The sequence below is a fragment of the Lagopus leucura genome, unplaced genomic scaffold (assembly GCF_019238085.1).
Source record: "Lagopus leucura isolate 7727_CA_CO unplaced genomic scaffold, USGS_WTPT01 Super-Scaffold_100127, whole genome shotgun sequence".
Classification (NCBI taxonomy): Eukaryota; Metazoa; Chordata; class Aves; order Galliformes; family Phasianidae; genus Lagopus; species Lagopus leucura.
The window spans coordinates 106,410-133,593 of NW_024962330.1; the positions used below are offsets into that span (position 1 = coordinate 106,410).

The 27,184-nt window shown below is 62.4% G+C and overlaps 2 protein-coding genes across 4 annotated transcripts; one reads left to right on the forward strand and one right to left on the reverse strand.

Moving 5' to 3' along the window:
• Positions 1-221: 221 nt before the first annotated feature.
• On the forward strand, positions 222-16,218 carry PI4KB (phosphatidylinositol 4-kinase beta). Of its 2 annotated transcripts, XM_042887931.1 has the most exons (12): positions 222-384; positions 3,879-4,842; positions 8,840-8,884; positions 11,588-11,815; positions 11,936-12,163; positions 12,765-12,874; positions 12,983-13,087; positions 13,585-13,708; positions 13,791-14,056; positions 14,250-14,382; positions 14,889-15,009; positions 15,183-16,218. In XM_042887931.1, exons 2-12 carry the CDS (start codon positions 3,907-3,909, stop codon positions 15,362-15,364), a joined length of 2,478 nt encoding a protein of 825 aa, XP_042743865.1. In that variant the 5' UTR covers positions 222-384; positions 3,879-3,906; the 3' UTR covers positions 15,365-16,218. The 2 variants fall into 2 exon arrangements, with proteins under 2 accessions (XP_042743865.1, XP_042743866.1); XM_042887932.1 differs by lacking the exon at positions 8,840-8,884 and having other exon boundaries at positions 223-384.
• Positions 16,219-16,562: 344 nt separating this feature from the next.
• On the reverse strand, positions 16,563-26,471 carry ZNF687 (zinc finger protein 687). Of its 2 annotated transcripts, none has more exons than XM_042887929.1 (9): positions 26,420-26,471; positions 21,323-23,571; positions 20,501-20,679; positions 19,997-20,173; positions 19,732-19,894; positions 19,205-19,501; positions 19,021-19,133; positions 18,702-18,843; positions 16,563-18,328 (listed from the first exon to the last, which is right to left on the reverse strand). In XM_042887929.1, exons 2-9 carry the CDS (start codon positions 23,549-23,551, stop codon positions 17,858-17,860), a joined length of 3,771 nt encoding a protein of 1,256 aa, XP_042743863.1. In that variant the 5' UTR covers positions 23,552-23,571; positions 26,420-26,471; the 3' UTR covers positions 16,563-17,857. The 2 variants fall into 2 exon arrangements, with proteins under 2 accessions (XP_042743863.1, XP_042743864.1); XM_042887930.1 differs by lacking the exon at positions 26,420-26,471 and adding an exon at positions 24,568-24,944.
• Positions 26,472-27,184: the final 713 nt, after the last annotated feature.

Sequence of the window (27,184 nt, forward strand, 5' to 3'; positions counted from 1 at the left end):
CGCCATCGGCCCCGCCCCTCTCCCCTAGCCACGCCTCCCGATTGGTCACGCCTCCATCGCGCACCATCCCTCCGGGCCGGCAGGGGGCGCTGTGTGCTTTTGTCCCGCCCCGCCCGGCCCCGCCCCGTCCCGTCCCGTCAGGCGGCGCCGCGGGCAGCCCGGGCCGCCGGGGCCTGCGCTGCCTCCGCCGCCGCCTTCCGCCGGGCCCAGCGCCGCTTCCCCGACCCAAGCGGCTCCGGAGAGCGCCGCGGAGGCCGAATCGTTCGGTTCGGGGCCCTTTCCCGGAGCACCGAGAGCGTTCGGCTCAGGATGAGCCGCCCCGGGAGCCCCGCGCGGCCGCCCCGGAGCTCCGCACCGCCGCCCCGCGGGTCCGCAGCGCTGCAGGTGGGGCGGGGGGGGTCGGGAGGCCGTGGGGAGGAAATGGGGCGGCCGGGGCTGTGGGGTCCCTTCAGCACTGCCGGCCTGAGCTCCGTAAGGACCCAGCCGTGCTGTGCTCCCGTGGTTCTGTGATCTTTGAGGACCTTCCAGCCCAGCCGAGCTGTGGTCCCACTGTTCTGTGATCTTTGAGGACCCTTCCACTCCATCCTATCACCCCATGCGAGCAGATGTGTTGGCAGCAGGGCTGGCTGTGAGGATCCCCAGTGCTCCCTTCCCAGCCCTGCAGTTCTGTGATTAATGCTCAGGTCCAAGGCAGCTGTGATCACAGGGAGGAGGGGGCTCCCACTGTGGCCGTAGGGCTGTTATTTGTAATGCAGGGTGAGCCACGTGTGCTGCGTGAGGGCTGAATTTGCTTCAGCTGCGAGCAAAGCTTGGTTGGCAGTGTGTCCACAGCGGTGCTGGGGCTCTGGGAAGGGGATTTCAGGCCTGAAAGAGGAAGCAGCCTCCCCAGAGGGATCTGTTTGCTGCCGCTTTGGTGCGGAGTGCTGCTGTGAGCTGAGTGGATCCTGGCACCTCATGCCTCAGTTTCCCCAGCCCTTCAGCTCGCTGGCACCGCAGGGAGCGCAGAGCTGCTCTGCCTCTCTCCAAACCCTCCCGAAGGCACAGTGAGATGTGGAGGGCCATCAGCTCTGAGCAAAACAAAAAGTACCGCGGCGTAATAGAGACCAGATGTCTTGGTGAGACTTCATCCCGCGCTCCTGGTGCTTTGCCAGGGCCAATATTTCTTATTCAAGTCAGGCAGGAGAGAGACTTGGCTTTCCTGTGCAGGCACAGCTCCGCTCCAGTCGAGCTCCCTTTGCTTTTGTCCCTTCTCGAAGGAGCTGCACTGATGCTGCTGCCTCGACTGCTTCTGTGCTCATAGGAGCTTCCTTTTATTTTGTGTTTAATCACTGACTTCAGCACAGTTCCACCAGAGAGAAACTTGGCCTGCTGCGGCTGTGGGTGGAGGATGAGCCACAGAACTGGGCTCAGCCTGTTCTCCAGGCTGCGTCGCTTTGTTGTGCGGAGCCGATGGGGCTTTTCCTCCCTGGTGAGACCCGTTTGGAATGGGGGAGATTGGGGAGGGATGCAGCACATTGGAACACGTTGAGCAAACGGTGACGTGAGCCCCAGAAAAATGCAGAGAGGTGAATTCCCTCCATGGGGATTTTGGGACACGTGTCTGTGATGGAGCTGGGATGGTGCAGGGAGGCCGAGGAGCGAACCCGAAGCGCAGAGAACTGATTGCAAAGCACAGAGGTAACCCTGCAGCCCTGGGGTGGATTTGTGGGCTGTGTGCAGTGCTTTAATCCAAGTTTAACCCACTCAGCATTTGCAGATCTCTGCCCAGCTGCGTCTCCTTGGGCGCAAGGCTGCGTGCGCGGTGGAGGAGCAAACCTTGCACTCCTGGTTGACGTAGGAAAGGATTTGGGAATCGGGGCTGTGGTTGTAGTGACTGTTTTGAAGTGTGGTCACCTGGAAATGGTGGAGAGAAGTGATGTCAGTGGGCTGCAGTGCTTTGAATCCGGTCCTGCCTTTGCCGTGAGCGCTGGGCAGGTTGAGTGCCCAGCACTGCTGCACAAACAGTGCCCAGGAGCAGCGTGGGGACTCCCGCAGGACGGGGCTGTCTGACTGCAGGCAGTGACAGTGCTGACAGTTTCACTCTGGGTGTTGGGACGTGGCTGCCCGTGTGTCCCTCTGTGCGGGCAGGAGCCCCCCAGGAGCCCACCTGGGAGCACAGCGCCTGCTGCGCTGAGCTCTGACCCCAAGGACGGGTTGCTTTGGGTCACCCCAAGAGCACAGCTCTCCTGGGACTCCTTTCTTCCCTGCTCTTTCCTTCTCCAAAGGAGGTTTCTCAGATCCTTCCTGCACTGTGCTGTGGGTTCTCCCTTTTGCCTGAGTGGTGCTAATTTAAAAATTGGGTTGTTTGGGTTTTCACGGCCTCACCAAGAAGGAAGAACAACTTCCTTGTGCTTGCCGGGTCTTTAGGATCTAATGACCACAACTATTCGAGGCATGCGGGATTTGGACCGAAGGGAATGGCAGGCACAGAGGAAAATGCGGTGTCGTGCTGCTGTGAAAGATGCCATTCATATCGATTCCGACTGCTGAACTTTGGTCGGGTTCCTTTACCCTGCTGCTGCGCTTTGGGGACAGGAGGAGGAAGTTGGCACGCACCCCGGCTCGGGGCTGGCCTGTCGGGGCTGGTGCTGTGCTGTCATCAGCCCGGCCCTCACCCCCACCCACCGTCCTGGTGCCTCTGGTGCCTCGTGCGCCCAGTGGGACGCGGCGTAAAGCCGCCGGTGCTCCCGGCTCAGGCGCTGGGTGGTGGCATGGGAAACGGTGACTGCAGGAGGGGAACCGAGGGCAGGATTCTCCCACTGCCTTGGGGCGATGGGACAGCGGAGGGAATGGGGTTGGGACAGAGCTGTTGGGAGCGGCGCCGCGGTGCTGGGTCTCTGCTGGATTTCTGTGGGGCGTCCCTGTGCTCCTCCTCAGGGCTTATGCTGCTCCGCTGTAATCGCCTGCAGAAGTAATCAGATAACACAAGGTCATTCCATTAGCGGGGAATTACCTCGTTGCAGGATCCTCCTGGTGCAATTTCTGGAGCACAGCTGGGCCGAGGGTCGCATGGAAGCAGTAAATATTTCATTGAGCAGCTCCTCCAAAGGCTCTCATTTTTCCCACTGTGCTGAATGGGGAAAGCAGGAGGGAATCATCAATCAGCTTGCAGTGCTCCGTGCTCTCCTGCAGGCTGTGAGCTGTGGGGATGTTATGGCAGTGTTAGCAGGCTGCTTCTCTTGGCATTGCCATCATTCTGGCTGGTTTTCTGCAGGGATGCCCCGCTGCTCTTGTTATCAAGATAGGAAACCAGGAGGTGCGCTCAGTCCCTCGTTTATCTCGCTTTTAAATCGTCTTTAAGCACTAACGATTGGCGAGGATGTGTCATCCAGGCTTTAGTGCCTGGACTTTGAGAGCAGGGACCTTGCAGCAATAAAACGCTTCGTTGCTGCCCTGGCAGTGCGGGTTGGGCACTCGGGAGCTTTTCCCTTTGGTGTTGATCCTGCTGGAAGCTGAAGGGCAGCAGTGGAGCAGGGTGAGCAGGACGGCCTCCAGCACTGCGGGGTCCCTTCACTGCCTGCCGAGCACCCTGGTTCTTCCTTTCCCCTTCTCTTTCTCTTTTTGGCTTGCTCGGGTTTTTTTATTGTCATGGTAACAGAGATTTGGTGTCGTGGCTCAGAGATGCACACAGCTCTCTCCAGCCTGGGTGGGCACCAGGAAGACCCTCAGAACCCACTGGCTGCCTCCATGGGCACGTCCTGCACCAACGGAGGCTGTCGGTTTGCCCCAGTGCTCCTCTCAGCTCTTGGGCAGGACCCTCACCCTGGGAGCTCCATCCTGCGCAGTGGAAGCTGCATCCCTAACCACATTTTTTTGTCTCTTTTCCTTATTTTTTCCAGCTCTGAAAGGTGCAGGTCCACCACTGCTATGGGAGACTCCATCACAGACCCAGCGCGAGGGAGCGGCGTGGAGCCCGGCTGCGTGCCGCAGGGCAACGGGGCGGCCCTCAGCGTCATCACCGAGGGTGTCGGGGAGCTGGCAGTCATCGACCCCGAGGTGGCCAAGAAGGCCTGCGAGGAGGTCCTGGAGAAGGTGAAGCTGATGCACGGCGTCTCCTCGGACAGCCCGACCGATGCGGGCGATGGCGGCGAGGCGGAGCGCGGCCTGCGGGCTGCTGGGGATCTGGCCAACGGGGAGCTGGTGGAGGGCTGTGAGATCCGCTGCTTGGACGATCTGCCCAGCACGGCCTCCAGGATCCAGGAGGAGGAGGATGAGACCACGGCCAACACGGTGAGGACGGCCCGGAAGCGGCAGAAGAACAACTCGGCGAAGCAGTCCTGGCTCCTGCGGCTCTTTGAATCCAAACTCTTTGATATCTCCATGGCCATTTCATACCTGTACAATTCAAAGGAACCCGGCGTGCAGGCTTACATTGGGAATAGGTTGTTCTGCTTTAGGAACGAGGACGTGGACTTCTACCTGCCGCAGCTGCTCAATATGTACATTCACATGGACGAGGATGTGGGGGACGCCATCAAGCCCTACATCGTGCACCGCTGCCGGCAGAGCATCAACTTCTCCCTGCAGTGTGCGCTGCTGCTGGGCGCCTACTCGTCCGACATGCACATCTCCACCCAGCGGCACTCCCGAGGGACCAAGCTGCGGAAGCTCATCCTCTCGGACGAGTTGAAGCCAGCTCACAGGAAGAGGGAGCTGCCTTCGCTGAGCCCGGCGCCCGACGTGGGGCTGTCCCCTTCCAAAAGGACTCACCAGAGGTCCAAGTCGGACGCCACGGTGACCATCAGCCTGAGCAGCAATCTGAAGCGCACAGCCAGCAACCCCAAAGTGGAGAGCGAGGAGGAGGTAATGTTGGGGCTCCCCAGAACTCGGCCTGGGGGGTGGCGCCCGTAGGGACGTGCTTGAGCCGTTGGTCCTCATCCCGCAGCTCCTCTGCTGAGGGATTTTGGTCCTGCTTGCTGCGATGGAGTTGTGATTCCTCTGTTAACATTCATGTGAAGGAGAGTCTGGCTCTGGCGACAGCAGGGGTCTGGGTGCCCACCTGGGTCAGTTTGGGCTCCCTGCGGCCCCTCGGCCCCAAATGCTTCACCTCCCCAGCCCTGCAGCTCACCAGGCTCATCCCTGCCCTGCTGAGCTCTCCGTGGGGTTCATCAGGGTGGGATGTGCAGGCAGAGTTCCTCTTAAATTTCATTTCCGTGGGTTGAGAAGACGCTGCTGTATCTGGAGGCGCTTTGTGGGTGTGGGAGTGCCGCTCCTCTGCGTTCGTTCAAGGAAGCAGAGGCTCCAAAGGGGGAATTTTCCTGGTGCAACGGGAAGGGAGGATGTGTGATGGCTTCTCAGATAAGGCAGAGAGCTGGATGGGGAGAGTGAGCTGCTTCCTACGCTGCTGAGCTCCCACTCCACTCAGCAGCCAAGCTGATGTCTTTGTTTTGATTGCTGTTGGAAATCTGATTTCCTCCTTGTTGCAGCCGGCTGGGGCTTGGCAATGCTGGACAGGCTCTGGGCAGCTGAGGGCTCTGAGCTGTGCTGATGGACGGGCCGTGGTGGTTGCCCCGTTCAAAACAGGCTGGTGATGGCTGGTGGGGCTGATGTGGCCTTTCCCCATCTGTGGGGCACACGGACCCCATCCCAGGCTGCCCCTTCCTGGGCTGCTGGTGCTGGCAGCCGCCCTCCCTGTCTGGACACAGGGATCTTGTGGTGCTTTTGCAACAGTGGAGGATTTCTTGGCTTCCCTGCCTCGTCTGAGATTCCCTCTGTTGTCAGTCACTGCAGGGGCCACGTGCTTTCGTTGCCTGCACGAAACTCGGGGTTGGTGTGTTTGGAAATGGATATGAAGGTTACAGGGCTGCAGAGCTTCGGTCAGAGGGCTGGAAGTGCTTTGTCTCATTGAGGCCAGGCTGAAACCCCCCCAGCTCCGGGCACGAGGCGTTTGGGGCTGGCTGAGCAAATTGATCGTCCCCATCTTTCCCCTTCGTGGTTGTAAAGCAGTGGCTGTGGGAGGCAGGACGTGCCGAGGTCCTGTGCTCACACTGACTGCAGCTGCCTGAGAAATGGGAACCGAAGCTTTTCATAAATGATGGATGAAAGCAGCTCGGAGAATGGTTTCTCTTGGCAGTGTTGCTTTGAAACACGTTTCGATCTCATGGCCACACAGGCTGTTTAAGTGCTGTGCAGCAGTGGGGACGGTTGAGGTGCTGTCAGAGCTTCCCTGATCTCTGAACACCCCGGCCTTGTGCTGAGCAGTGCTGCTCTGTGTGCTGCCGTCCCACCGCTCAGCCTGCTGCCGGGGCTGAGCTCCGGGCCAGGCCTGTCTGCGTGTGTATCTTAGGGCTGATCCCTGGTGTGAATTCCAGCAAATGTGGGGTTGCTTCCACCTGCAAGGGGTTTCCTTCAGTCCGGAGCACCAGCAGGCAGGGTCACAGCAGGACCAGCGCTTCGTTGTTCTCCATCTTCCCTGAGCCAAATGAACCACAGCACCTCGGCCACACTTGATGCCTTCAGACCCTTCTGTGACTGCATGCAGTCCCTCATCTCCCATCGGTATTGCATCTCTTCTGTCCCCCATTTCACACCTCTGGGTCCCCGTGGCTCCATGGTGCAGCCTCTGGGATCCGCTCTTCCTTTCCCCACGGCTGCTCACAGCTGCAGCGATTTGTTTCTAACAAACAGTTCCCTCTGCTGAGGTCTCTGTGTTCGCTTCACACTGCATAACCACAGCAGCAGGAGAGGTTTTGTGACGCGTTTGTGCTGTGGTTCTCAGTCTCTGCCAGCTCCCATCTGCAGCACCATTTCGTGCTCTGGTTCTGATGCTGCGAATTTCTTTTCCTTTGCTGCTTTTCAATTAACACAAAGGTAGAGGAGGCAGAAGCCGTCAGTGGGGACCTCACAGAACGTCCCCAATCGGAAGGGACCCGCAGGGACCACCGAGCCCCCCCCGGCCCTGTGCAGGACCCCCAAACCCCGCGTCTGAGATCAGTGTCCGAATGCTTTGATGCTGATTTTTCCACTGGGGAACCTGAGAGCCCAAGGGAGATGAGCTGCCGTAACCCGAGCTGAGTTAATGGGCAGAGGAGCGCTGGTAAGAGCTGGGCGGTGGGCAGTGGGAGGGGATGCCGCGTGCAGGGGCTGGGGATGCAGCGCTCTGGAGCTCCCCCAGCCCAGAGCTGCAGTGCCTGCAGGCGGGGCGCGGCGTGTGAACGGCGCTCGGCTCAACCGGTTCCACGAGGCGAGCGGAGGGGAAAAACGTTCATTAGGAAGCTGCTAATTGAATAACCGGTTAAGAATCTGGGTTGGCTGCGGGAGGGAGCTCCTCCGGTGCCAGCGGGGCTGGGGCTGCTGCAGGTCGCCGTGTTGGAGGAGCAGAGCTCTCGCGCGGCGCTGGGGCTGAGCGGGGCTTTGCGGGGCTTTTTTTGTTTGTTTTTCTTTTTAGCAGCCACATCAGCAGCCGGGTTTGTGTGCAAAGCTGCGTGCAAAGCTGTCTGCGTCGGCATTTCTGCTCCGATTCGCCCGTCGCTCGGAATGGGAAGCGTTGCTCGGAGGCTGCGCTCCCTCCGCTTGCTCCTCCCTGCCCGCGGATCCCCTTTGAACGCCTCTCTGGCACCACGCGGCTGTGGGCTGCGGCCTTTTGCCCCTGGAGCGGCGCCTTTGGCGGTGCTGCTGGAAGCGCCCCCTCTGGTGGAGCTCCTTTCCCAGCAGAGCTCCTTGGTTGCCCCGCAGCTTCCCTCTGGGGACGGGAACCCACAGCAGGGTTAACGCTGCAACGCCGCGAGCCTTACTGCTGGGCCCTCCAGAGCTCGGGGCCTTGGCTTCCTTTCTCCATCATCTTTCCTGCGCTGTCCTTTTGGCTTTGGGACGTCGGTCCCGTGTCCGTGGTGGCAGCAGCAGCCGTAGGGTCTGTGATCCAACTTTGGCTGCCCTGCTTGTTTGTCTTGGAGGTGAAACCCGCAGTGCGCAGCTGGTGGCGCCGGGCTCCTGAGCTTCCTTTCGCTTTCGTTTTTTTAAGACGCAGACTGTTGCCATCCATGGCAACCAGGAGGGTTCGTTGCTTGGTTTCTCCATCGGCACGAAGGTCCTCTGCAGGGGGTTTGTGGAAGTGAAGGTGCTGTGGGCTGAGCTGCACCGAGCTCTGTTTTCAAACGCTTTTTGGGCTCCGTGTCCCAAATTAACGCCAGGAGCCGACAGCTTCCACCTCAGTGCCTCCAAACCTCCGATGGGAGGCACCTGGCAGCCCCACCGTGCAGGTTGTGTTTTCGGTGCTCCATTTGCCAACAAATTCTGACGTTTTTTTCCCTCCATGAGCCTTGCTGGGGCTCAGCACCGTTGTAGGGTTGTTTGCAGTCACAAGGAAGCTATTAATTTGAACACTGTTATTGCTTACGGTGAGATTAAGCCTGATGGAATTAGCATTTCCCTGTAATTAATGCGCTCACAACGATCTGTTTGTTCCTTTTTGGGAGGAGAACATTAAAACCCATCACTGAGAGTAGGGGGGGGGGAGAAGCACCGCCATCACCTCTTTTTGTATGCAATGAATGGATGTGGGGCAGAGTGTGGGGAGCAGAGGGTGGAGGAGAGCTTGGAAGGACGAGGAAGGGGAAACCATGTTGGTTGTTCTGTTGGTTTGTGTTGGCTTTTCTGGATGCCAGCCCTGGGGTTTGGAGCCTGGAGTGGAAGGCAGCAGTGATGCAATGGGGGGCCAAGCAAAATGAAAGAAATGCAAAGTGACGGTGATGAACCTGGAGCTAAACTACTGCTTTTTCTCCTCCTCCCCCTCCTTCCTCTCTCTGACCGCGCTGCCACCACCCAAAAACAGCCACCAAAACCCCTTCCATCCATTTCCCAGGAGCTCTCCTCGAGTACGGAAAGCCTTGATAACTCATTCTGTTCCGTAAGTGGTTTTGTTCTGCTCCTGGGCCCTCCGTCCTACAGCAGCATTTCCTCTGCCCCCCACCCCCTCCAGACCCCTCATAACCGCTGCCCCCAGCGTGGCACCAAAGGCTTTCTGCCTGTTTGGGCATCAAACAAACCTAGACCGGGGGTTGGACCTGGCTGCTCCAAACAAAGTGGGCCCAGCCGTGGGGCTGTGGGCTCCCCTCCTGCTGAGCTGTGAGTCCTGCCCCGCCACGCGCTGCCCTTGGCGCCGCAGCGTTAGCAGACAAAGAGGAAATGCTGTTTTCCTTGAATTTGTCCTCTGCCAGCCGGGGTTTCATTTGCTTCTTTCACGGATCGTTTCCTCCCCTCTTTGCGTTGCACTCTGGGCTGTTGATCGACCCCAGCACCTCCAGCAGAGCCTCCTTTTGCTGTGAGCCTTCTTTCAGTTCCGAGCCAATTGCATCTTTCTCATTCACACCATCCTCCTCCTCCCTGCGTTCCTTGGTTGGGATTTACAGTGGGATCCCAAGATGTAGTCCATGATCAAATCCATTGCCCTGGGCAGCAGCATGCGGTGCCTCACAGACCTGCAGCCCTCAGGGTTGGGATTGGGTGGGGGGGGAAGGGGCTGGGGGGGACCCGGCACCTCACATGGGCTCCCATCCCCTCCCAGCTCCTTGTGTTCCTCTTTGCTGAGAGCAGGAGGAAAACCTGCAGCAGAGCTGTGCCCCCCAGCCCTGCTCAGACGTGGGCTCTCCTCTTTGGGGCTTTGTTTCCAGGTTGGATATTAGGAAATATTTCTGCTCCAGAAGAGCAGAGGTGCGTTGGAAGTGGAGGGGGGAGGTCATCACATGCAGAATGGCAGAGATGTGGCACTTGGGGACGTGGGGGGGGGCTGGGGTGATGAGTTGGGATCTGAACGATCTGTTCCAACCTCACTGGTGCTGCGGTTGGGCAGCGTGGGGTGAGTGGGGATGCACTGGGTCGTCCTGGAGGTCTTTTCCAACCCTAATGGCTCTGTGCTCCTATTTAGGGGCATGGATGGTGGGCATGGGGGGGATGGGTTGGGTTGGATGTGATGTCCTGAGGGATCTTCTCCAACCTCAGTGACCCTGTGAGTGGGCAGGGGGGTTGGGGTGGGTGATGGCTGGCCGTGATGAGCTTGGCGGTCTTTTCCAACCTCAGAGATCCATGGGATCTCCTCCATCTCTGCGTTTTGAGGCACAGCAGGAGGTGAGGAGTCCTCGTGAGAGGCTGGGAGGGAGGTGGGGGGTGGGCTGATAGCACTGTGTCTGCCCTCCCTTTGCTTTTCAGGGTTGGGATGGTGCCAGCCCTGCAGCCCTGGGTGGCCGTGGCCAATAGCAGGAGCACCCGCGGCCAGGAAAGCTTTCCTTCCAGGCTGTGCAAGCCCTGCTGCTTTATCTCAAGCAGAAGTGCGGCCACCTGGGCTCTTTGCAAGTGTTTATCCCAAATTTATGAATGGGGAAGGATGGGGGACCACAGCTGGTCGGCTCATCCTCAACACATGAGGGGGGCGGCGGGCTCACAGGATGCAACATCTTGGGCTGGCAGCTGCATTTGGAGGACCGGGGGAAGAGCCACATCTCAATCCCATTAATGCCAAATAGTGCTGAGCTGGGGATGCGCTCGGAGCAGAGGGGTTGGGGAAGGCCGGCCTTGGCCACGTGTTCGTGGTCGGATGAGCTGAGAGCGGAAGGTTTCCAAGCAGAACGTGAATGGCGTAGGGGGGAGGGGGGGGCGGGGGGCGGTGCGGTGCTCCGGCACTGGGGGACGGTGCTGTGGGAGGAGCAGGGCTGGGAGTGCTGGGGAAGCAGATGGGCCTCTGCTGGAGCTGCACGGATTGGTCCCAGCCTGGACGGGGAGGGCTTTGCACGACGGCAGCGGGGAGCGCAGCCTGGTCCCAAATGGGACCCGCGGGGTGGGCGCAACCCCAACCCCCAGTTGTGCAGCCTGGAGTGCAGACGTTCCGTAGCAGAGCGGTGGGAGAGGAAGGGAAGCGGTGCTGGAAGGAGCAGAGCATCTGCTCTGTGCAGAAATGGGATCCGGTGGAGCAGGTGGCCCCGCAGGCTGTGGAAGTGCTGCGACCTTGGGCAGCGCTGGGCTGAGCCCCGGCTGGGGGGTTTTGGACGTGGACTACACCGCACTCCCACTTCCCCTCCCAAAGGGAACAAACGGTGCTGCTCCTCTTTCACCATTCCTTTCTTCTGCTCTCCGCCGTTTTCCATTTTGCTGCCTTCTCTCACGCCCTGTAGCTTGTTGCATGTGCATTTCCTGCATGGTTGTGCAGTGAGCACGTGTGCGAGTTTGATCCTGCATTTCTCGTGGCAAAACATCAGCCGTTCATCGCTCCTTGTGCCGATTGGGAAGTTTGTCTTTCAAAGGGAGCCCTTCACCTGCGGGGCCGCAAAGCTGCACTTCGCTCTGTGCCAAACGATCGGGGCTGAGAAACCGAGGGGGCTCAGAGCCGAGCCGCGTGGGACCCCGGAGCTGTGGGGTGGACGTGGGGATCGCTGGGCTCCAGGAGGGGGTTCCAGCTGCGCGGTGGGAGGGGGAGGCGTCGGGGTGGCCCCGTACGGGAGGCAGGGGTGGGCAGAGCCGCGTTCCCTCCGGAGCCCGTCCCGGGCTCGGAGCCGCCGGCGGAGCGAGCAGCGCCCCCAGCCCGCCGCCCGCTCACGCCGCGCCCTCCTTCCCCCCGCAGCCCGTCAGGCTCGCTCCCGAGCGGGAGTTCATCAAATCCCTGATGGCCATCGGGAAGCGCCTGGCCACGCTGCCCACCAAAGAGCAGAAGACGCAGCGGCTCATCTCCGAGCTGTCGCTGCTCAACCACAAGCTGCCCGCGCGCGCCTGGCTGCCCACGGCCGGCTTCGAGCACCACGTGGTCCGGGTGCCGCACACGCAGGCGGTGGTGCTGAACTCCAAGGACAAGGTGAGCCAGGCAGCGCGGGTTTCTTCTCCAAAACGCCCCGCTCTGCTCTGCCTTCGCCCCGTGAGGCCGAGGGCGGCTCTGTGCTCCCGCCGCCCCGTAACGCCGCTTTGCTTCCCCCAGGCGCCCTATTTAATCTACGTGGAAGTGCTTGAATGTGACAATTTCGACACGGCGAATGTCCCAGCCAGGATCCCTGAGAACCGCATCCGGAGCACGCGGTCCGCCGAGAACCTCCCCGAGTGCGGGATCACGGCCGAGCAGAGGACCAGCAGCTTCACCACCGTCCCCAACTACGACAACGACGACGAGGCGTGGTCTGTGGACGACATCGTGGAGCTGCAGGTGGAGGTGAGGCCGTGCTGCGGGCAGGGCTCCCGTCCTTCCCATCTGTGTGCCATCCAGAGAGACCCCGCCATGCGGCCAGGAGAACTGCCTGAGGGTCGGCAGAGCCAGTGCAGGGTGTGGGTCACCACGGCCTCTGCTGTGACTGCAGGGTGGAACGGAAGGATGGAGCGCAGCCCTGCTGAAAGGACCTAGGGGTAGTGGCGCAGGTGGCGCAGATTGCCCAGAGAGGTGGCGCCCCACTCCTTGCAGCCCCCTGTGGTCAGGCTGGTGGGCCGTGAGCTCTGATGGAGCTGTGGGCGTCCGTGTTTGTCGCAGGGGAGTTGGATGAAATGCCCTTTCAGGGTCCCTTCCGACCCAAACTGTTCTGTGATTCTGTGACCTTAATGGTCCACAGAACCATGGGATGGTTGGGTTGGAAGAGTCTTTGAAGGTCAGCCTCAGAGCCATACAAGTAGTTTGGGTCAAAGGGACCTTGTCCATGCTCATCATGAGGGTGGGGCCAGACGGCCTTTAAGGGCCCCTTCCATCCCAAAGCACTCTGTGGCTCTGTGGGTTGCTGTCCCGAGGTCACACAGGCACTAACAGCAGCCCCCTCCCCTCCCAGCTGCCAGAAATCCACACCAACAGCTGTGACAACATCTCCCAGTTCTCTGTGGACAGCATCACCAGCCAGGAGAGCCGCGAGCCGGTGTTCATCGCTGCCGGGGACATCAGGTGAGGTCCCAGCGTGGGACCCCTCCAAAGCCCTTTGAGCCTTTGAGGGGCTGTGGGGGTCGCATGAAGGCGCTGTGCTGCTGACCCCCACCCCGCTCTGTCCCGCAGGCGGCGGCTCTCGGAGCAGCTGGCTCACACCCCCACCTCCTTCAGGAGGGACCCCGAGGACCCATCCGCTGTCGCCCTCAAGGAGCCGTGGCAGGAGAAAGTCAGGTAGGGTGGGGGTCTGCGTGGGGGGGGGCACGTGGTGATGTGAGATCGATCCTCCTGAGCCTGCAGCCGACTCCAGACCTGGTGCGTGGGAGCAGAAGAGCAGGAGGGAGAAAATCCCTCTGATTTGCTGTCCTTGGGCAGAGCTCGGAGGGGCTTTGCGGGTATTTATAGGCTCCTGCTGTGTCAGGGCGTTTTGGCCCAGCCCCAAAATAAATCCTTTGTGTTCCTGGCCTTGGAATCGTATGTCCAGTCTCCACTGCACAGATGTGGGCGTTTTCTGGGGGGATTCAGGAGCTCCTTCCTTTCCACTCCTCTCCATGATGCCCTGTGGCACAGGGGAGCTCACCCTGAGGTTGGCTGAGGCTCGTTGGCCATCAGAAGTGGCCCGGAGCTCATTTTGCTGCAGTCCCAGTGGGGTGAAGGCTCTCCTTTCCCCCACACCCCCACCAGAGCACCTCACTGCCCCCTCCCACCCTGACTTCACGTTTCTCCCGCAGGCGGATCAGGGAAGGGTCCCCATATGGACACCTCCCCTCCTGGCGCCTCCTCTCCGTCATCGTGAAGTGTGGAGACGACCTGCGGCAGGAGCTGCTCGCCTTCCAGGTCCTCAAGCAGCTGCAGGTGAGGAGGGATGGATGGGGCCATGGGAGGCCCTCCTTCCCCCCCCGGCTGCAGTGCTGAGGTTTTCCCTCTTTCCTCGCAGTCCATCTGGGAGCAGGAGCGCGTCCCGCTCTGGATCAAGCCATACAAAATCCTCGTCATCTCCGCCGACAGCGGCATGATTGAGCCGGTGGTGAACGCCGTTTCCATCCACCAAATCAAGAAGCAATCCCTGCTGTCGCTGCTGGATTACTTCCTGCAGGAGCACGGCAGCTACAACACCGAGTCCTTCCTGACGGCACAGAGGAACTTTGTGCAGAGCTGCGCCGGCTACTGCCTGGTGTGCTACCTGCTGCAGGTCAAGGACAGGTGGGTCCCGCAGTGAGCAGGGGTGCAGGGACGCCGTGGGGGGCTGAGGCCAACGCCGTGGGGTGACGGTGCTGTCGGTGCCGTACCCTGGGATTCGCTCTGTGCACAGAGGGCGAATTTGGGAGCGGAGGTGGCAGCGCCTGCCCCGCTCTGAGCATGCAGAGTTTCACGGAGCCTTTCCCCTCCCGCTCAGGCACAACGGGAACATCCTGCTGGATGCAGACGGACACATCATCCACATCGACTTCGGGTTCATCCTTTCCAGCTCCCCCAGGAACCTCGGCTTCGAGACGTCTGCCTTCAAACTCACCACGGAGTTCGTGGATGTGAGTGAGCGATGCTCCCAAGGGCTGACAGCTGCAAGTGTAAACCGGCTCCAGATGGAGCTCTGTGCAGCGTGGGTTCACTGGTAGTGGTCAAATGGCACGACCCTGTGGAGACCCCCGTGGTCAAACTGATGGGCTGAGTGCTGATGGAGCTGCGGGATCCCCGTTCACTGCAGGGGATGAGATGACCTTTAATGGTTTCCAGTGCAGACAATCCTGTCGTTCTGTGACCTTGACGATCACCCACAGAACCGCAGGATGGTTGGGCTGCAAAGATCCTGAAAGATCAACCTCAGAACCGTGGAACCATAGGAACGGTTCGGGCTGAAGGGACTTTATCCCTGTCCACCTTGGTGGGGTGGGACCGGGTGGCCTCTAAAGGTCCCTTCCAACCCAAGCCATTCTCGGGCACTGTGAAATTCCCCCATGATCCCAGTGTTCTGTGCCATCGCTCTGCCCCAGCAGCGCTGCTCCCTGCCCTCCGCTCACTGCGTTCTGCCCTGCAGGTGATGGGGGGCCCAGACGGGGACATGTTCAACTACTACAAGATGCTGATGCTGCAGGGGCTGATCGCTGCACGGAAGCACATGGATAAAGTGGTGCAGATCGTGGAGATCATGCAGCAAGGTGAGGGGGGGGGCTGCCCCGGGGCTGTCCTGCTGATCGCCAGCCTCACGGAGCCCAGCCCCGTCCCCACGTCAGTGGCACGGCCCTGCAGGCTGAGCGCAGAGCAGATCCCCCCCTGTGCCCTCAGTGGAGCCCTGCGGGGTTCCCCCCCATCAGCCTCCTGTCGCCCCCAGGCTCGCAGCTCCCCTGCTTCCACGGCTCCAGCACCATCCGCAACCTGAAGGAGCGCTTCCACATGAACATGACGGAGGAGCAGCTGCAGCTGCTGGTGGAGCAGATGGTGGACGGCAGCATGCGCTCCATCACCACCAAACTGTACGACGGCTTCCAGTACCTCACCAACGGCATCATGTGAGCGCAGCCCCCCTGCAGGGACGTGGGACCCCTTCCTGGGGACGGCCCTTCTGCTCTGGGGGTCTTTTTCTTCTGTGTTGAGGGACTCCTAAGAATAAGAACACAAAACGGAGCGGAAAAATCCCTCCTTGTGCAAATGGGAGTGAAAATGGGCACACGGGGCGTGTGGGAGGCGTGGGCTGCACTGTCCCTGTGGGGCTGGGGGGCTGCAGAGGGCTGCAGGGCAGTGGGGAGCGCTCCCAAAAAACACTGATGGGGTCGGGGGGGTGAATGGGTCTGACCCCCACCAGTGAGTGCCAGCAGTGCTGCGTGGAGGTGAATCCCAACAGCCCCATCCCTGCATGTGCCCCCACGCAGCTCCTGTGGGGGTCCCTGTAGGCCCCTTCCTTTGGTTCCCCCTCTCGATGGCCCCATCCTGCGCTCCCACTGCAGCCCCTCACCCTGGGGTCCCGCTGGGGCCGATGCCCACCTGGGCCCCCCACCCCCTCACTCTCCTTCCCAGTTTTTTGTGTGGTTGGGTTTTTTTTGGACTCTGTTCCCCCCTTTGGGGACTGTGAAGTGTTTCTCCCCCCTCCCACAATAACGTCGGTGGCTGCTTTGCCCCCCCAGACCATCTGGCCCCACAGCAGCAGTGGGATGGGGTCCAGGCAGCACTGAACTCCCTGAAGGAGTGAAGGAAATGGGGATTCCTGCTCTATATGGGGGCAGTGCTGCTGACCCACAGTTGCTCCCTTACAGCCCCACTGCCCCAATCCCCCATGTTTGTAGGGCCGTCCCCCCCCTCCATCCCCCTCTGTTCTTTCAGCACTAATTATTTGTCACGGTGATTATTTCGCATTAAAAAACCAAAACCAACAGAAGCTCAAACCCACCCAACCATTCTTGTATCGCAGCGTTGTGTTCCCACGGCCGCACGGTGGGGAAATGCCCCCATTGCACCACAGACCTCACGAGGGACCCTCACTGCTGGGGCGAAAGAGGGCTTAGAGCAGGGGGGACTCCTTGGGAGGCGCTCAGCTCTGCTTTGGGGCACTGTGCCCTGCTTTGGGGTACCCAGCCCCCTTTTGGGGTATGCAGACCCACTTGGGGGGGGGGCACCGAGCTCTGTTTTGGGGCAGCATCGCCTCGTTTTGGGACCGGGCCGGGGGCAGCCGCGTGCTAGGAGCCCCCCGGGGCCACGGAAGGAACAGAGGCACCGAAGGGGTTAAACCACTAGAAGTTTAATCGCGTTATGACTACAAGAATAAAGGATACCTGAGAGCCTCTGCAGTGCCCGTAGCGTTACTGAAGCGGAATCACAACCCCACACACGGCGCTCGCCCCCCCCCAGCCCCACACGCTTACAGAAATCCATCCGAAGGCACTGAAGTGCTGGAAAACCCCACAGTGCGATTTGGGATCACGGAGCAATGATTGGGGATCGCGGCGCGACGATTCGGGATCACAGTGCAACGATGGGGGCTGACGGCGCGATGGTTGGGGGTCGCGGTGCTGTTTGGGGTCGTTTCCTTCTAAAGGTGGGGGGAACGTTTTCAATTCTGCTCCGCAGCCCCCGGCGCCTGGCGGCCACTGCCAGCACAGCGCCGGAGGAGCAGCTCAACGCTTCCCTTCTCTTTTCCCAAGCGTTTGTTAAGGATTCGTTTTGGAGGAGCTGAGGCCGCCCATCCCCAACCCCCACAAACAAAACAACAACAACAAACCCCCCCAAAAACAAACAAAAAAAAAACCCACCCCCTGAAAATAATAAAAACAAAACAAAAAAAACAAACCCAAATCACAACAGTAGTTCTTCTCGTCTTTCTTTTCTCGTCGCTTTTAGTGTTTATGGTACAACTGTACACTGTGAGCAGAGATCCACGCCGGGGCGATGGCTGCACCGACCCTGCGGCGCCGGGGGTTCTGTTCTGTCCCTCGAGGACCCCGGCCGCGGGTCTGGGGGTGCGGGGAGCCCCCAGCGCCCCACGAGCAGCTGGAGGGCCGAGCGGCGGCTGCAGCGTCTCTGCAGCGATGGGAGGGCGCTTCTCCCAGCCGTGGGAAGTGTTAAGGGAAGGAAAGAAAAGAGAGCGAACTCTGAAGAGGTGGATCTAGCGGTGATGATTTGCTCAGGTCTCCCCGTGCTGCGCGGCTCCGGAGCTCCCTGCAGAGCCGGCAAATGCGGGCAGCGCTGCTGGGGATGCGGGGCTGCAGTGCGGTGCTGGCGGCTGTCGCTCCCTGCCTCCCGGCGCTGCAGCCCTGAGTGCCGGCGTGGTGCTTCCGCACGGGGGGGGCGGTCCGGGCCTGCGCCCCCACCTCCTCCTGCACCGAACCGCAGCGCAGCTCCGCTGCTCGCAGCCCAGGGCGGCCGATGGTTCGGAGGCGGGACGGCGCAGAGCTCCCCTCGCAGTGCCTCCATTCGCCCCACGGCGCCGCACTGCCCCGGAGGTGGAGGAAGGGGTTCCGGGGCTCCGTCTGCCCCCACGCGGGTTCTGTAGAGCCAGAAGGCGCCGGGCAGCTCTCAGTTCTCAGGGCTGGCGTTCTGCCGCGCACGAATGAAGGCCATGCCGTGCGTGCGGAAATGCGTCTTGAGGTTCAGCTGGCTGTCGAAGCTGCGGCCGCAGACGGTGCAGGACAGCGCGCCGTCAGCCGCGTGTGGAGCTCCTTCCAGGGGGCTGCGGGGGCCCGGCTCCTCCGCCTCCCCCGCCCCCTTCTTCTTCTTGTGGGTGATGAAGCGATGGCGGTTGAGGGACACCTGGGAGGTGAAGCAGAGCCCGCACTCGCGGCACTGGTGGGAGCTCTCGTCAGTCCGGTGCTGCGGGATGTGCTCCTGGAAGTCGGCGGCGCTGCTGGCGAGGTACCCGCACTTGCGGCAGCGGAAGGGAGCCTTGCGGTCGCCTTTGGGGTTCTTGGAGGGGGGGGTGGTGCTGTCGGGCTCCTCGCTGCACGAGTCCCCATCGTCCGACGAGAGCTTCCGCTTGCGGCCGGGCACCTGCAGCCACGGGGGCGTTGGGGGGCAGCTCCAGCAGAGCCCCTGTGCTCCGACAGAGGCGGAATGGGGCGCGGGAGCGGAGCCCCTCCAGAACCCGCCCCCGGGATCCCACGCACCGCCCCTCATCTGGCCCTCCCCCCTCTCCACCCCCTCCCCACTCCCATCCCACAGCCTGGGGCTGTTCCCATACCCATATACCCATAGAGCTCGCAGCTCGCATACACAGCTCATGGACCCACAGAGCAGATCCCACAGCTGTGCAGAGGGCACTCAGGGCCCCTCCCACCCCGCAGGACGTGGGGGGCACAAACTGACACAGCCTGGGCTCACGGAGAGGCCCCACATCAGCCCCGATCCCTGGGAGCAGCCATACCTGCACGGCGCCGGCCCCGATGCGCGCGATGATCACCTCCTGGCTCTTGGTCTGGTCGGTCACCTTGATGCCGTGCCGCACCTGGATGTGCTTCTCCAGGATGAGGCGGCTGCTGAAGGTCCGTTTGCCCTCCGTGCAGAACCTGTGGGGCGCGGGGGGGAGGGGCAGCGCTCACCCACTGCCCCCATCGGACATAACCCTGATGCCCCCGATGCCCCCGGAGGGCGGCGCCCCCCCCCCCCCCCCCCTCCTTCCAGGACACGCAGGGGACCCCCATGCCCAACTCCCCCCCGCAGAGCAGAGCCCCCACAGGCGGTACCGGCACGGGTAGACGCGTTTGATCCCTTCGTGGTTGACGCGGACATGTCTGCGCAGGCTGGGAGCGGAGCAGAAGGAGCGCTCGCACAGGTGGCACGGGAACTTCTTCACCGACTGCGGGAGACACAGAGGTGGGGGTACTGCACAGCGCTCCCCTCCCCCCCCGTGGCCCCACGGCCCCTCACCTTCCCGTGGTCCTTCTTCATGTGGGACACGTATTCGTCGCGCTCGGGGAACCACGAGTGGCAGACGCCGCAGGTCCAGCCGCTGCCCTTGGATTTGCTGGTCGCTTTGCGCTGGAAGCGGCTGCGCTTGGCCTTGCGCAGCTCCGGGGAGCTGGGGGGGTCGTCCTCCTCCGTGGAGGACGAGGATTCGTCGGAGATTTTGGGGACGGGGGTTTCCATGGGCTCCTGCTTCGGGGTGAGCAGCACCGCCGCCTTCTTGACCGGCTCCTCCCGTGGCTTTGCGGGCTGATGGGTGTTCTGCAAAGCAGAGGTGTGATGGCGGTCGCCCCCCTGCACGTGGCCTTCGTGATGGGGGAACCCACAGCCACCGCGCGGCCCCAGGTTCCAGATAGCAGCAGCAGCATGGGAAAGGGTGTGGGAACGCTGGGAACACGGGGACTTTGGGAACATGGCACCCATGGGGCGGAGCTGCAGCACGGAGCCCCTTCCCCCCCTGGCCCATCCAGCAGTCTGTGCCCCGGCGGTACCTTGAGGTGCTCCAGCATGGTGCGCTTCTGCGCAAAGAGCAGCGGGCAGTCGGGGCACTTGAAGACGCTGACCCGCTGGTTGAGCAGATGTTGGTCAAAGTGGGAGGAGAGCAGCGGCTTGTGGGTGAACACCGTGTCACACATGGCACACTTATAGATCATCCTGTTGGGAGCAGGAAGAGTTCAGAGGGGCCGGAGGAGCGGCGTGGGCCCAGCAGGAGCCGCGTGCTGCCCTGCGGGGGGGACGCGCTGGAGGGGCGCTCACTTGGACTGCTGGTTGCCAAAGCCGGGGTGCTGCGTGTAGACGTGCGCGTGGGCGCTGGGCGCAGACTTGAAGGCCATAGGGCAGATGGGGCACTTATGGAACACCTCGCAGTGCGACGTCTGGATGTGTGATTTGATGGAGTTGACGCCGCCGAACACCACGGCACAGCTGGGGCACCTGGGGGGGCAGGGGGTGAGGAGGGGGCACTCAGCGCCAGCGTCCAAACTGGCTCTGGGAAGGGTCCACCTTGGAGCCACCCGTCCCCACGGTGGGGGCGCCGAGTGCTCCAGGAGCTGCACAGGCCGTGGGGTTCTTGTGCTGTGCCGAGGGATGGTCACATTGGGGGATGTGTGGGGAGGGAGGATCCCACGAGGATGGGGGGTGAGGGGCAGTGGGATGTGGAGTTCTGCCCAAAGCCCACAGCAAAACCCACCGCGGACCCCCGCCCACCTCAGTGCCCCTGCCCAGACCCCTCAGACCCCCACCCGTCCCGGTGCCCCACACCTGTATCCCACTCTGCGGGAGAAGTGCAGGCAGGACTCCTTCAGGTGGGTCTCGAAGTTGGCCAGCAGGAAATTCCCCCCACACTCGGGGCAGACGTGGGGCGGGCGGTTCTTGTGCATCCGCTGATGGGCGCTGAAGCTGCAGCGGTTGGACATGATCATGGGGCATGTGGTGCAGACCTGGGGGGGCAGAGGAGTCAACCAGACCCTAAAAGGAAGGAGAAGGGGGAAAGGAAGGGAAAAGGGAGGAGGACGAGGAAGGGCAGGGGATGCTGCCGGCAGGCAGTGCTGCTCTGGGAGGGCTCTGCCTCCTGGGCACAGTGAAGTCTGCTGATAGATTTTGCTCTGCCAGCAACTCCACAGTGAATGTGAGCTCACGTCCCAGTGCTCAGAGCTCTGGGAATTATCCTGCTGGCATCCCCAGGTCTGAGGGGACAGGGCGGCCCTCCCTGCTCCGTCCCCAGGCAGGAACAAGGAGCGTTCAACCCCCCAGTTGTCCCCTGCCCTCCTCGGTGGGGACAGAAAGGCTCCATGGGTTGCCCTAGGAAGTGTACAGTGTCACTCCAGCCATTGCCCCATGGAGCCCTAAGGGTGCCCTATGGAGCTCCGGGTGTTCACTCATGGGGCCCCAAGAGTTGCTCCAAGAACTGCCCCACAGAGCCCCAAAGGTGTCCCAAGAGTTGCTCCATGGAGTTCCAAGTGTTGCCTCACGGAGCCCTATGGGTTACCCCACGGAGCCCCAGGAGTTGCCCCAGGGGCTGCCCCACAGAGCCCCACGACGGCTCTCCAGGCACTTCCAACCCCTGCAGGAGGGCCGACGTACCGTGCTGCTGGTGGTGCCTGTGGCCACTGCCTGCTGGAAGTGCGCGGCCAGCCCGGCCTTGTCCTTGCACTGCTCCTTGCACTCCAGGCACCTGAAGCAGCTGTAGTTGCTCTGCTCCGAGCCGCTGCTGCTCAGGGGCAGGATGGGGAGCTCTGGGGCCCCGTTGGCTGCACTCAGAGCATCCTGAGTCACGCCGGCCACTTTGCCGGCAGGGAAGGAGGCCACGGAGACCAGTGGGGTGATGTCCGGCTGCCCGATCATCTGGTCCAAGGCGATGGGCCTCATGACCAGGTGGGAGCACTGCATCACCAGCCCCTTGTCCTTGTGCTCGCGGGCGTGCAGCAGCAGGCTGCACTTGTTGAAAAAGACGAGGCGTTTGGTGCAGTGGTTGCAGGTCACCTCAATGCGCATGCTGCGCCGGTCGTAGTGGCGAGCCAAACTCTTCTCCAGGGCGAAGGAGTCGCCGCACTCCAGGCAGCGGTACCCGAAGGGCGGCAGCGCCAAGCTGGCGTCGGCCGGGGGGCTCAGGTTGGGTTTGTAGGTGGGCAGCAGGTTCTTGCTGTTGAGGATCTTGTTGAAGGCCTCCACCAGGCTGGATTGGCTCCGGGAAATGACGGTGCCCGCGACGGTCGGGGACGGCTTCTGCGGCTGCACCATCACCACCGTGGTGCCGTTCAGCTTCTGGTTGGCCGTGGTGGTGATGGTGGTGGTCTGCGTGACAGGGCTGGCATTGGTCCTCGTGTCGGCCTTGGGCAGCGCCTGCGGCACCAGGTTGATGATGTTCTTGGTGACGGCTTTGCCCGCCTTGGCCGGCAGCACCACGGACTTCTGCTGCGCCACGCTGGCCGCGATCAGCATGGCGCTGCTGGCGCTCTGGATGGTGGAGACGGGCAGCACGGTGCCTTTGATCTTGGTGCCGTTGCCGAGTTGGACGCTGACGATCTTGGGCCCCTCAATGGCTTTCAAGGGGCTGGAGAGATCCATCTTGTCCCGGGACGCCTCCAGCGCGACGCCATCCTCCTTCTCCGCCTCCAGAGCAGCATCCTCAGAGCTCTGCTCAGCCGAGCCCCTGGCGGAGCTGGGCTCTGAGTCCGACGAGACGCGCGTCACCGTGCGGGTGATGCTCCCACAGGAGGTCTTGATGGTTTTGATCCGCACCTTCAGCGGCCGCGAGGAATTGGAAGAAGGGGAATCGTTGGTGTTGCCTTCCTCCTCCTCCCCCTCCTCGGCGCTGGACACGCTCTGCGGACTTCCCATCACCTTCTCCAGGGCTTCGCGCTCCTCCTTGAGGGCGATGTCGTCCAACTGCTTTGGAGAAGCGGGGATTCTGGGGCTCTGCACCACGGGAGAGGAGGGCTTGAAGAAGGGCTCCCGGGGGCTGCTGGGCGAGCGCTTCACCTCGGGCAGATTGCTGGCACCGCCGCCCAGGCTGGGCTCAGAGCCGGGCCAGGACGCGATGGGGGAATCTCCCGCGGAGTAGCGCACGGTGACGGACTTGAGGTGCTCCAGGGGATTCTCCTGCAGAGCAGCAGGCAGAACCTTCGGGTTGGCCTCGTGCGCCGCCTCCTCGGAGTCGGACTCCTCTTTCTTGATGCAGGACACGGCGGGAGGCGGCCCGCTCCCAGCCCCAGCCTGGCTGCCCTCGAAGGGCTGTGGGAAGGTGGGGGCGAGGCCCTCCACGCTCTGCCCCCCAGGCTCCTTGCAGTCCAGCGACGGGGTGGGAGACGGGGAGAGGGAGGGCACGGCCAAGGACTTCTCCTTCGGCTTGCACTCGCGAGCTCTGTCGATCAGGTTGGCAGCGTTGTCGTCATTGGGATCGGGGCTAAAATGCGAGAAGATATCCAGGGGTTTGGGCCCTTTCTCCTTCACCCAGCACTCTCCATTGGAGGACGCCACGGCTTCCACAGACCTGGCGGCTGGGGACCTGGGCAGCTCGGCCGCCCCGAAGCCGTTCTGCAGCAGGCGGGAGCCGAGGCCGTGCCCATCCTTACTGCGCCCGTCCAGCGCGTCCAGCTGCTCGGGGCACACCGTGTTCTTCACGATGACGCTCACAGCGGTGATGTCGGCGTGGGGCAGGACGTGGTCAGGCGGCCCCGGCTCACTGGGAACGGGTTTGATGTGAGCCTCAGCCTCCTCGTGGCCCGAGTGGATGGCCTCGTTGGTGTCAATGTCGGGGATGTCGAACGCTGCCAGGAGGTCGTCAAAATCCGGGGTTTTCATGTCACCCATGGTGGGGCCGACGGCGGAGTCTGGGAAAGAGGGAGGAGAGGAACGTCAGCAGCACAGCCGGCACTGGGCGAAGCGTCACCGCGCCGTCCTGAGCTCCCCGAGATGCGACAGAACCCCGCAGGGACGCAGACGGGGATCCACCTCCCCCATGCAAAACCCTGCTGCCTCTTCACTCTGAACCCCGGCCCGAAGCCCTGGGGCGGCTCTGGGTGCTCCTCTGCTTTCACTGCTCTGTCTGTGCACCATTGTTTGATCCCCAGCCAGGAGGGCCGACAGCTCCGAGCACCCTGAGCATCCCTGCACCCCGGAGAGACTGAGAGCTGGGGCTGCCCCAAGGCTGGAGCCACCCACCCTGACTCATCCTATGTGTGCTGTGCTGAGAGCACAGGCCCCACAGGACCCACCCTTACCCCATAGGTGACTGTTCTGGGAAACCCAGACCCCAAACCCCCCCTCACTGGGAGGAGCATCCCAAGCCCCCACACAGCATGGCTGCACTGTGACCCGCCTGGCCAGCATGTGCTTATTTCGGGAGCTCAAACCACAAGTGCCAAGCTTTTTTCAGCACAAAATAACTATTTTTCTTTGGCAAAACAAAGGCAGCGCCAGGGGGGAGGGAGGGGGGTGAGGAGAGAGGGGGTATTTTTATCCTCGAGAGCTGCTATCTGCCAGGGAGAGCGCTGCGAGCAGCCCAGCTATGGGGCAGAGCATTTTGGGGGGGTGGCTGTGCCCCAGCACCGGCACAGCTGCGGTGCAGCAGCTGCTTCCAGGGCCAGCTGCTTTTAAAGCTGCTTTTCCTGTTTCCCTCCCCAGTGCATCTCCCACCGTGAGCTGTCAGAGCACAACAGGTGCTGCCCCTGGAGCTGACATCACCTCCAACCCCCCCAGCACCACATCCTAATGATCACAGTGCCACCCTAACAAGCTGGCCCTTAGCGAGGCCGCAGTTCCCACCTGCACCTGCCCACCCCGGAGCGCCTCTCCCACCCGGTGCTGGATGGGTTCTGAGCGCCCACCTTCATTAGCTGCCCTCGCTAATTTCCAAGGCTATCGTTAGTTTTGCTCATCTAAAAGGCAGAAGGGATTCAGCTGAGCTGCAGAGGGGAGAACAGCTCGGAAGAGAAGCAGAGGTTAATGCTGAGTACGGCTCCCGCATGTTGGATGCCTTCAGTCTGTGGGCACAGCGGTGTGGGACTGCATCTCCCCACATCTCTCACACAGTGCTTCGTTCCTGTGTGTTATTCCCAGCACCGCAGCAGGGAGTCAAAGAACGACAGCATGGGGGGCTGGGGAGGGACCTTCAGGGCCACAGAATGACAGCACAGTTGGGCTGCAGGGGGTCTGGAACAACACAGAGCTGAGGGATGGTTGGGTTGTGGGGGACCCTACGGGTCACAGAACCACGGGATCCCAGCGCAGCTGTGTTGAAGGGCCATGCAGCCCCCAGCCCCAACCCCACCGTGATCTCAGTGTCCTTCCCCCCCCAGCACATCTCAGATCCACCCTGACCACCACGAGCAGCCGGCCCCGCAGCCCGGCTGCAGGGATTACGCTGCTGTCCGTTCACCAGAATTAAGCCCACACCATCTGCTGACTGCAGGAGAGATCCAAACAAAGCAGCGGCGGCGCAGATCCAGAACCCTCGACGACTTGGCCAGGCTGAGAGCCGGAGCTTCTGAGCGCCAGCAGGTGCTCTGCAGGCACCCAGGGCTCCCCAAAGGGCTCTGCAGCACCACAGCTGTGCCCACACCGGGTGGTTTGACCCACAGCTCAGGCACCTGCTGCCATAAACGAGCCCCCCCCACCCCAACGCAGTGCCAGACCCTCTGGAGAAGCTCTCTGAATGCAGTTCATTGCGGGGATGTAACTGCAGCCCCCAAAGGCCGCCCGCTCCCCAGCGTCGTGTGGAGCTGCCGGGAAATGAGGGCAGGAGGGACTCAGGGACAGAATAGAGGGGGAAAACGGAGCTCAAAACAAAACAGCACACTCCCTCGTGCCCAAACCTCGGCAACAAAGCCAGAAAGGCCATAGGGAAGCACTGCGGGGCCCCAGAAGGATTTGCAGAGACAGCGACTGCCCACAGAGCGGTCCCACATCCCCCACGGCCGCAGCGGGCACCGCCTGAGCCCAAAGCGACGGGCAGAGCTGCCCGACAGCCCCGGTGGGCTCCAGCGCTCCCAGTTTCCCCAGTGAGGTCGGAGCCCCCCCGTATTCCTGGCGGGCCGCAGCGCTGAGCATCGCCACCCCCAGCCCGGGATCAGCTTCGGGGTTTCCGAGGCCGTTCCTGGAAACGCGGAGGGAAACGCGCGGAGCCGCAACGCCTTCATGTGCCGCATCGCCTGGGGAAACGGGGGGAGCCCCAAAGACCCCCGAGCGCAGCGGGACCTCCGTCACCCCCACGGGGCTTTGGGGAACGCGGGAACGCGAAGCTGCCCCCCAGCGGGCTCGGGAAGGGGGGCGGGAGGCCGGGAAGGCCGCCGGGGATGGCTGGGAGTTCCCCGATGCGCGAGGGGAAGGGCGGCGAAACGAGTGGCGCCCGCGGCGAATCGCGGCCATTAACGGCCGCTCGGCCCGAAATTCCTCTGGGGGATGGAAGCCGGGGGGGGGGGGGGGGTTAGAAATCAGCCGCCGTTACGCCGCTGCGGGCGGGGCGGGCGCACCCGGAGCCCAAACGGCAGCGGAGCGCGGCGGCCGCCGCAACCCGCGCCCTCACCGCACCGGAGGCCCCGCGCGTGGCCGCTCCCTACGGGCCGAGCGCCCGGCGGCCATCGCGGCCCCCTTGGGTCCCAGGCTTCCCCCGGGCCCAGAGCTCCTCCCCCGGCCCGGCCCGGCCCAGCCCCCCACCAGCGGCCTCCGCCGCGGCCTCACCGAGCGCTGAGCGGGCGGCGGGCCCGGCTGCGGCCCAACCCTCCGGCGGCGACCGCTTCTCCGCAGCACTTCCTGCTTGGCCCGCGCCCCCCGCCCTGCGCCGCCGGACGCTGACGCCCGCCCCCCGCCGCGGCGCTATTGGACCGTCCGGACGTCGCTCGTAGCCGCGGGAGCGCTCATTGGTGCTTGGCGCTGTCGGTCGTGGGTGGTCGCGGCCGCTCGCACTCGCTATTGGAGGAGGGGGAAGTGAGTCGAGGCTGGATCCGCCCGCTGACGGGGTACCCATTGGGGGACGGGGCAGCCATTGAAAGTGTGATCACGCCCTTCCAGCTGCCTATTGGCGAATCTACGAGCAGTCTTGCTGCTGATTGGCTGAAAGCTGTGCTCATCGAGCCCCCCCGCCCCCTCCCTCATGCCATTGGCTAAGCCGGGATGCCCATCCACCACGGATCCGCACAGCTATTGGCCACAGACAGCGTCGCTCAGGGCACCGCCCAGCTGTTGCTTTCCCGTTGAAAGAGACGCTTGTCGCTCAATGCGAAGGCCCGGCCCGCCATCACCCCATCGGTTGGGAGACCTCAGTGGTCGACCACATCTTCTACCATTTGTTGACGGCGCCGTCACTCACGGAAAGCAGGGGCCTCGCCCCGCCCCCTCGCTCCCCTGTTGGCCAGTTCGACCGCACATCCACCCTGGAGGAACCAATGAGTTGCCCCGGCCCGCCCCCTCTTCCCATTGGCCACAGACAGGGAACGATTACAACAT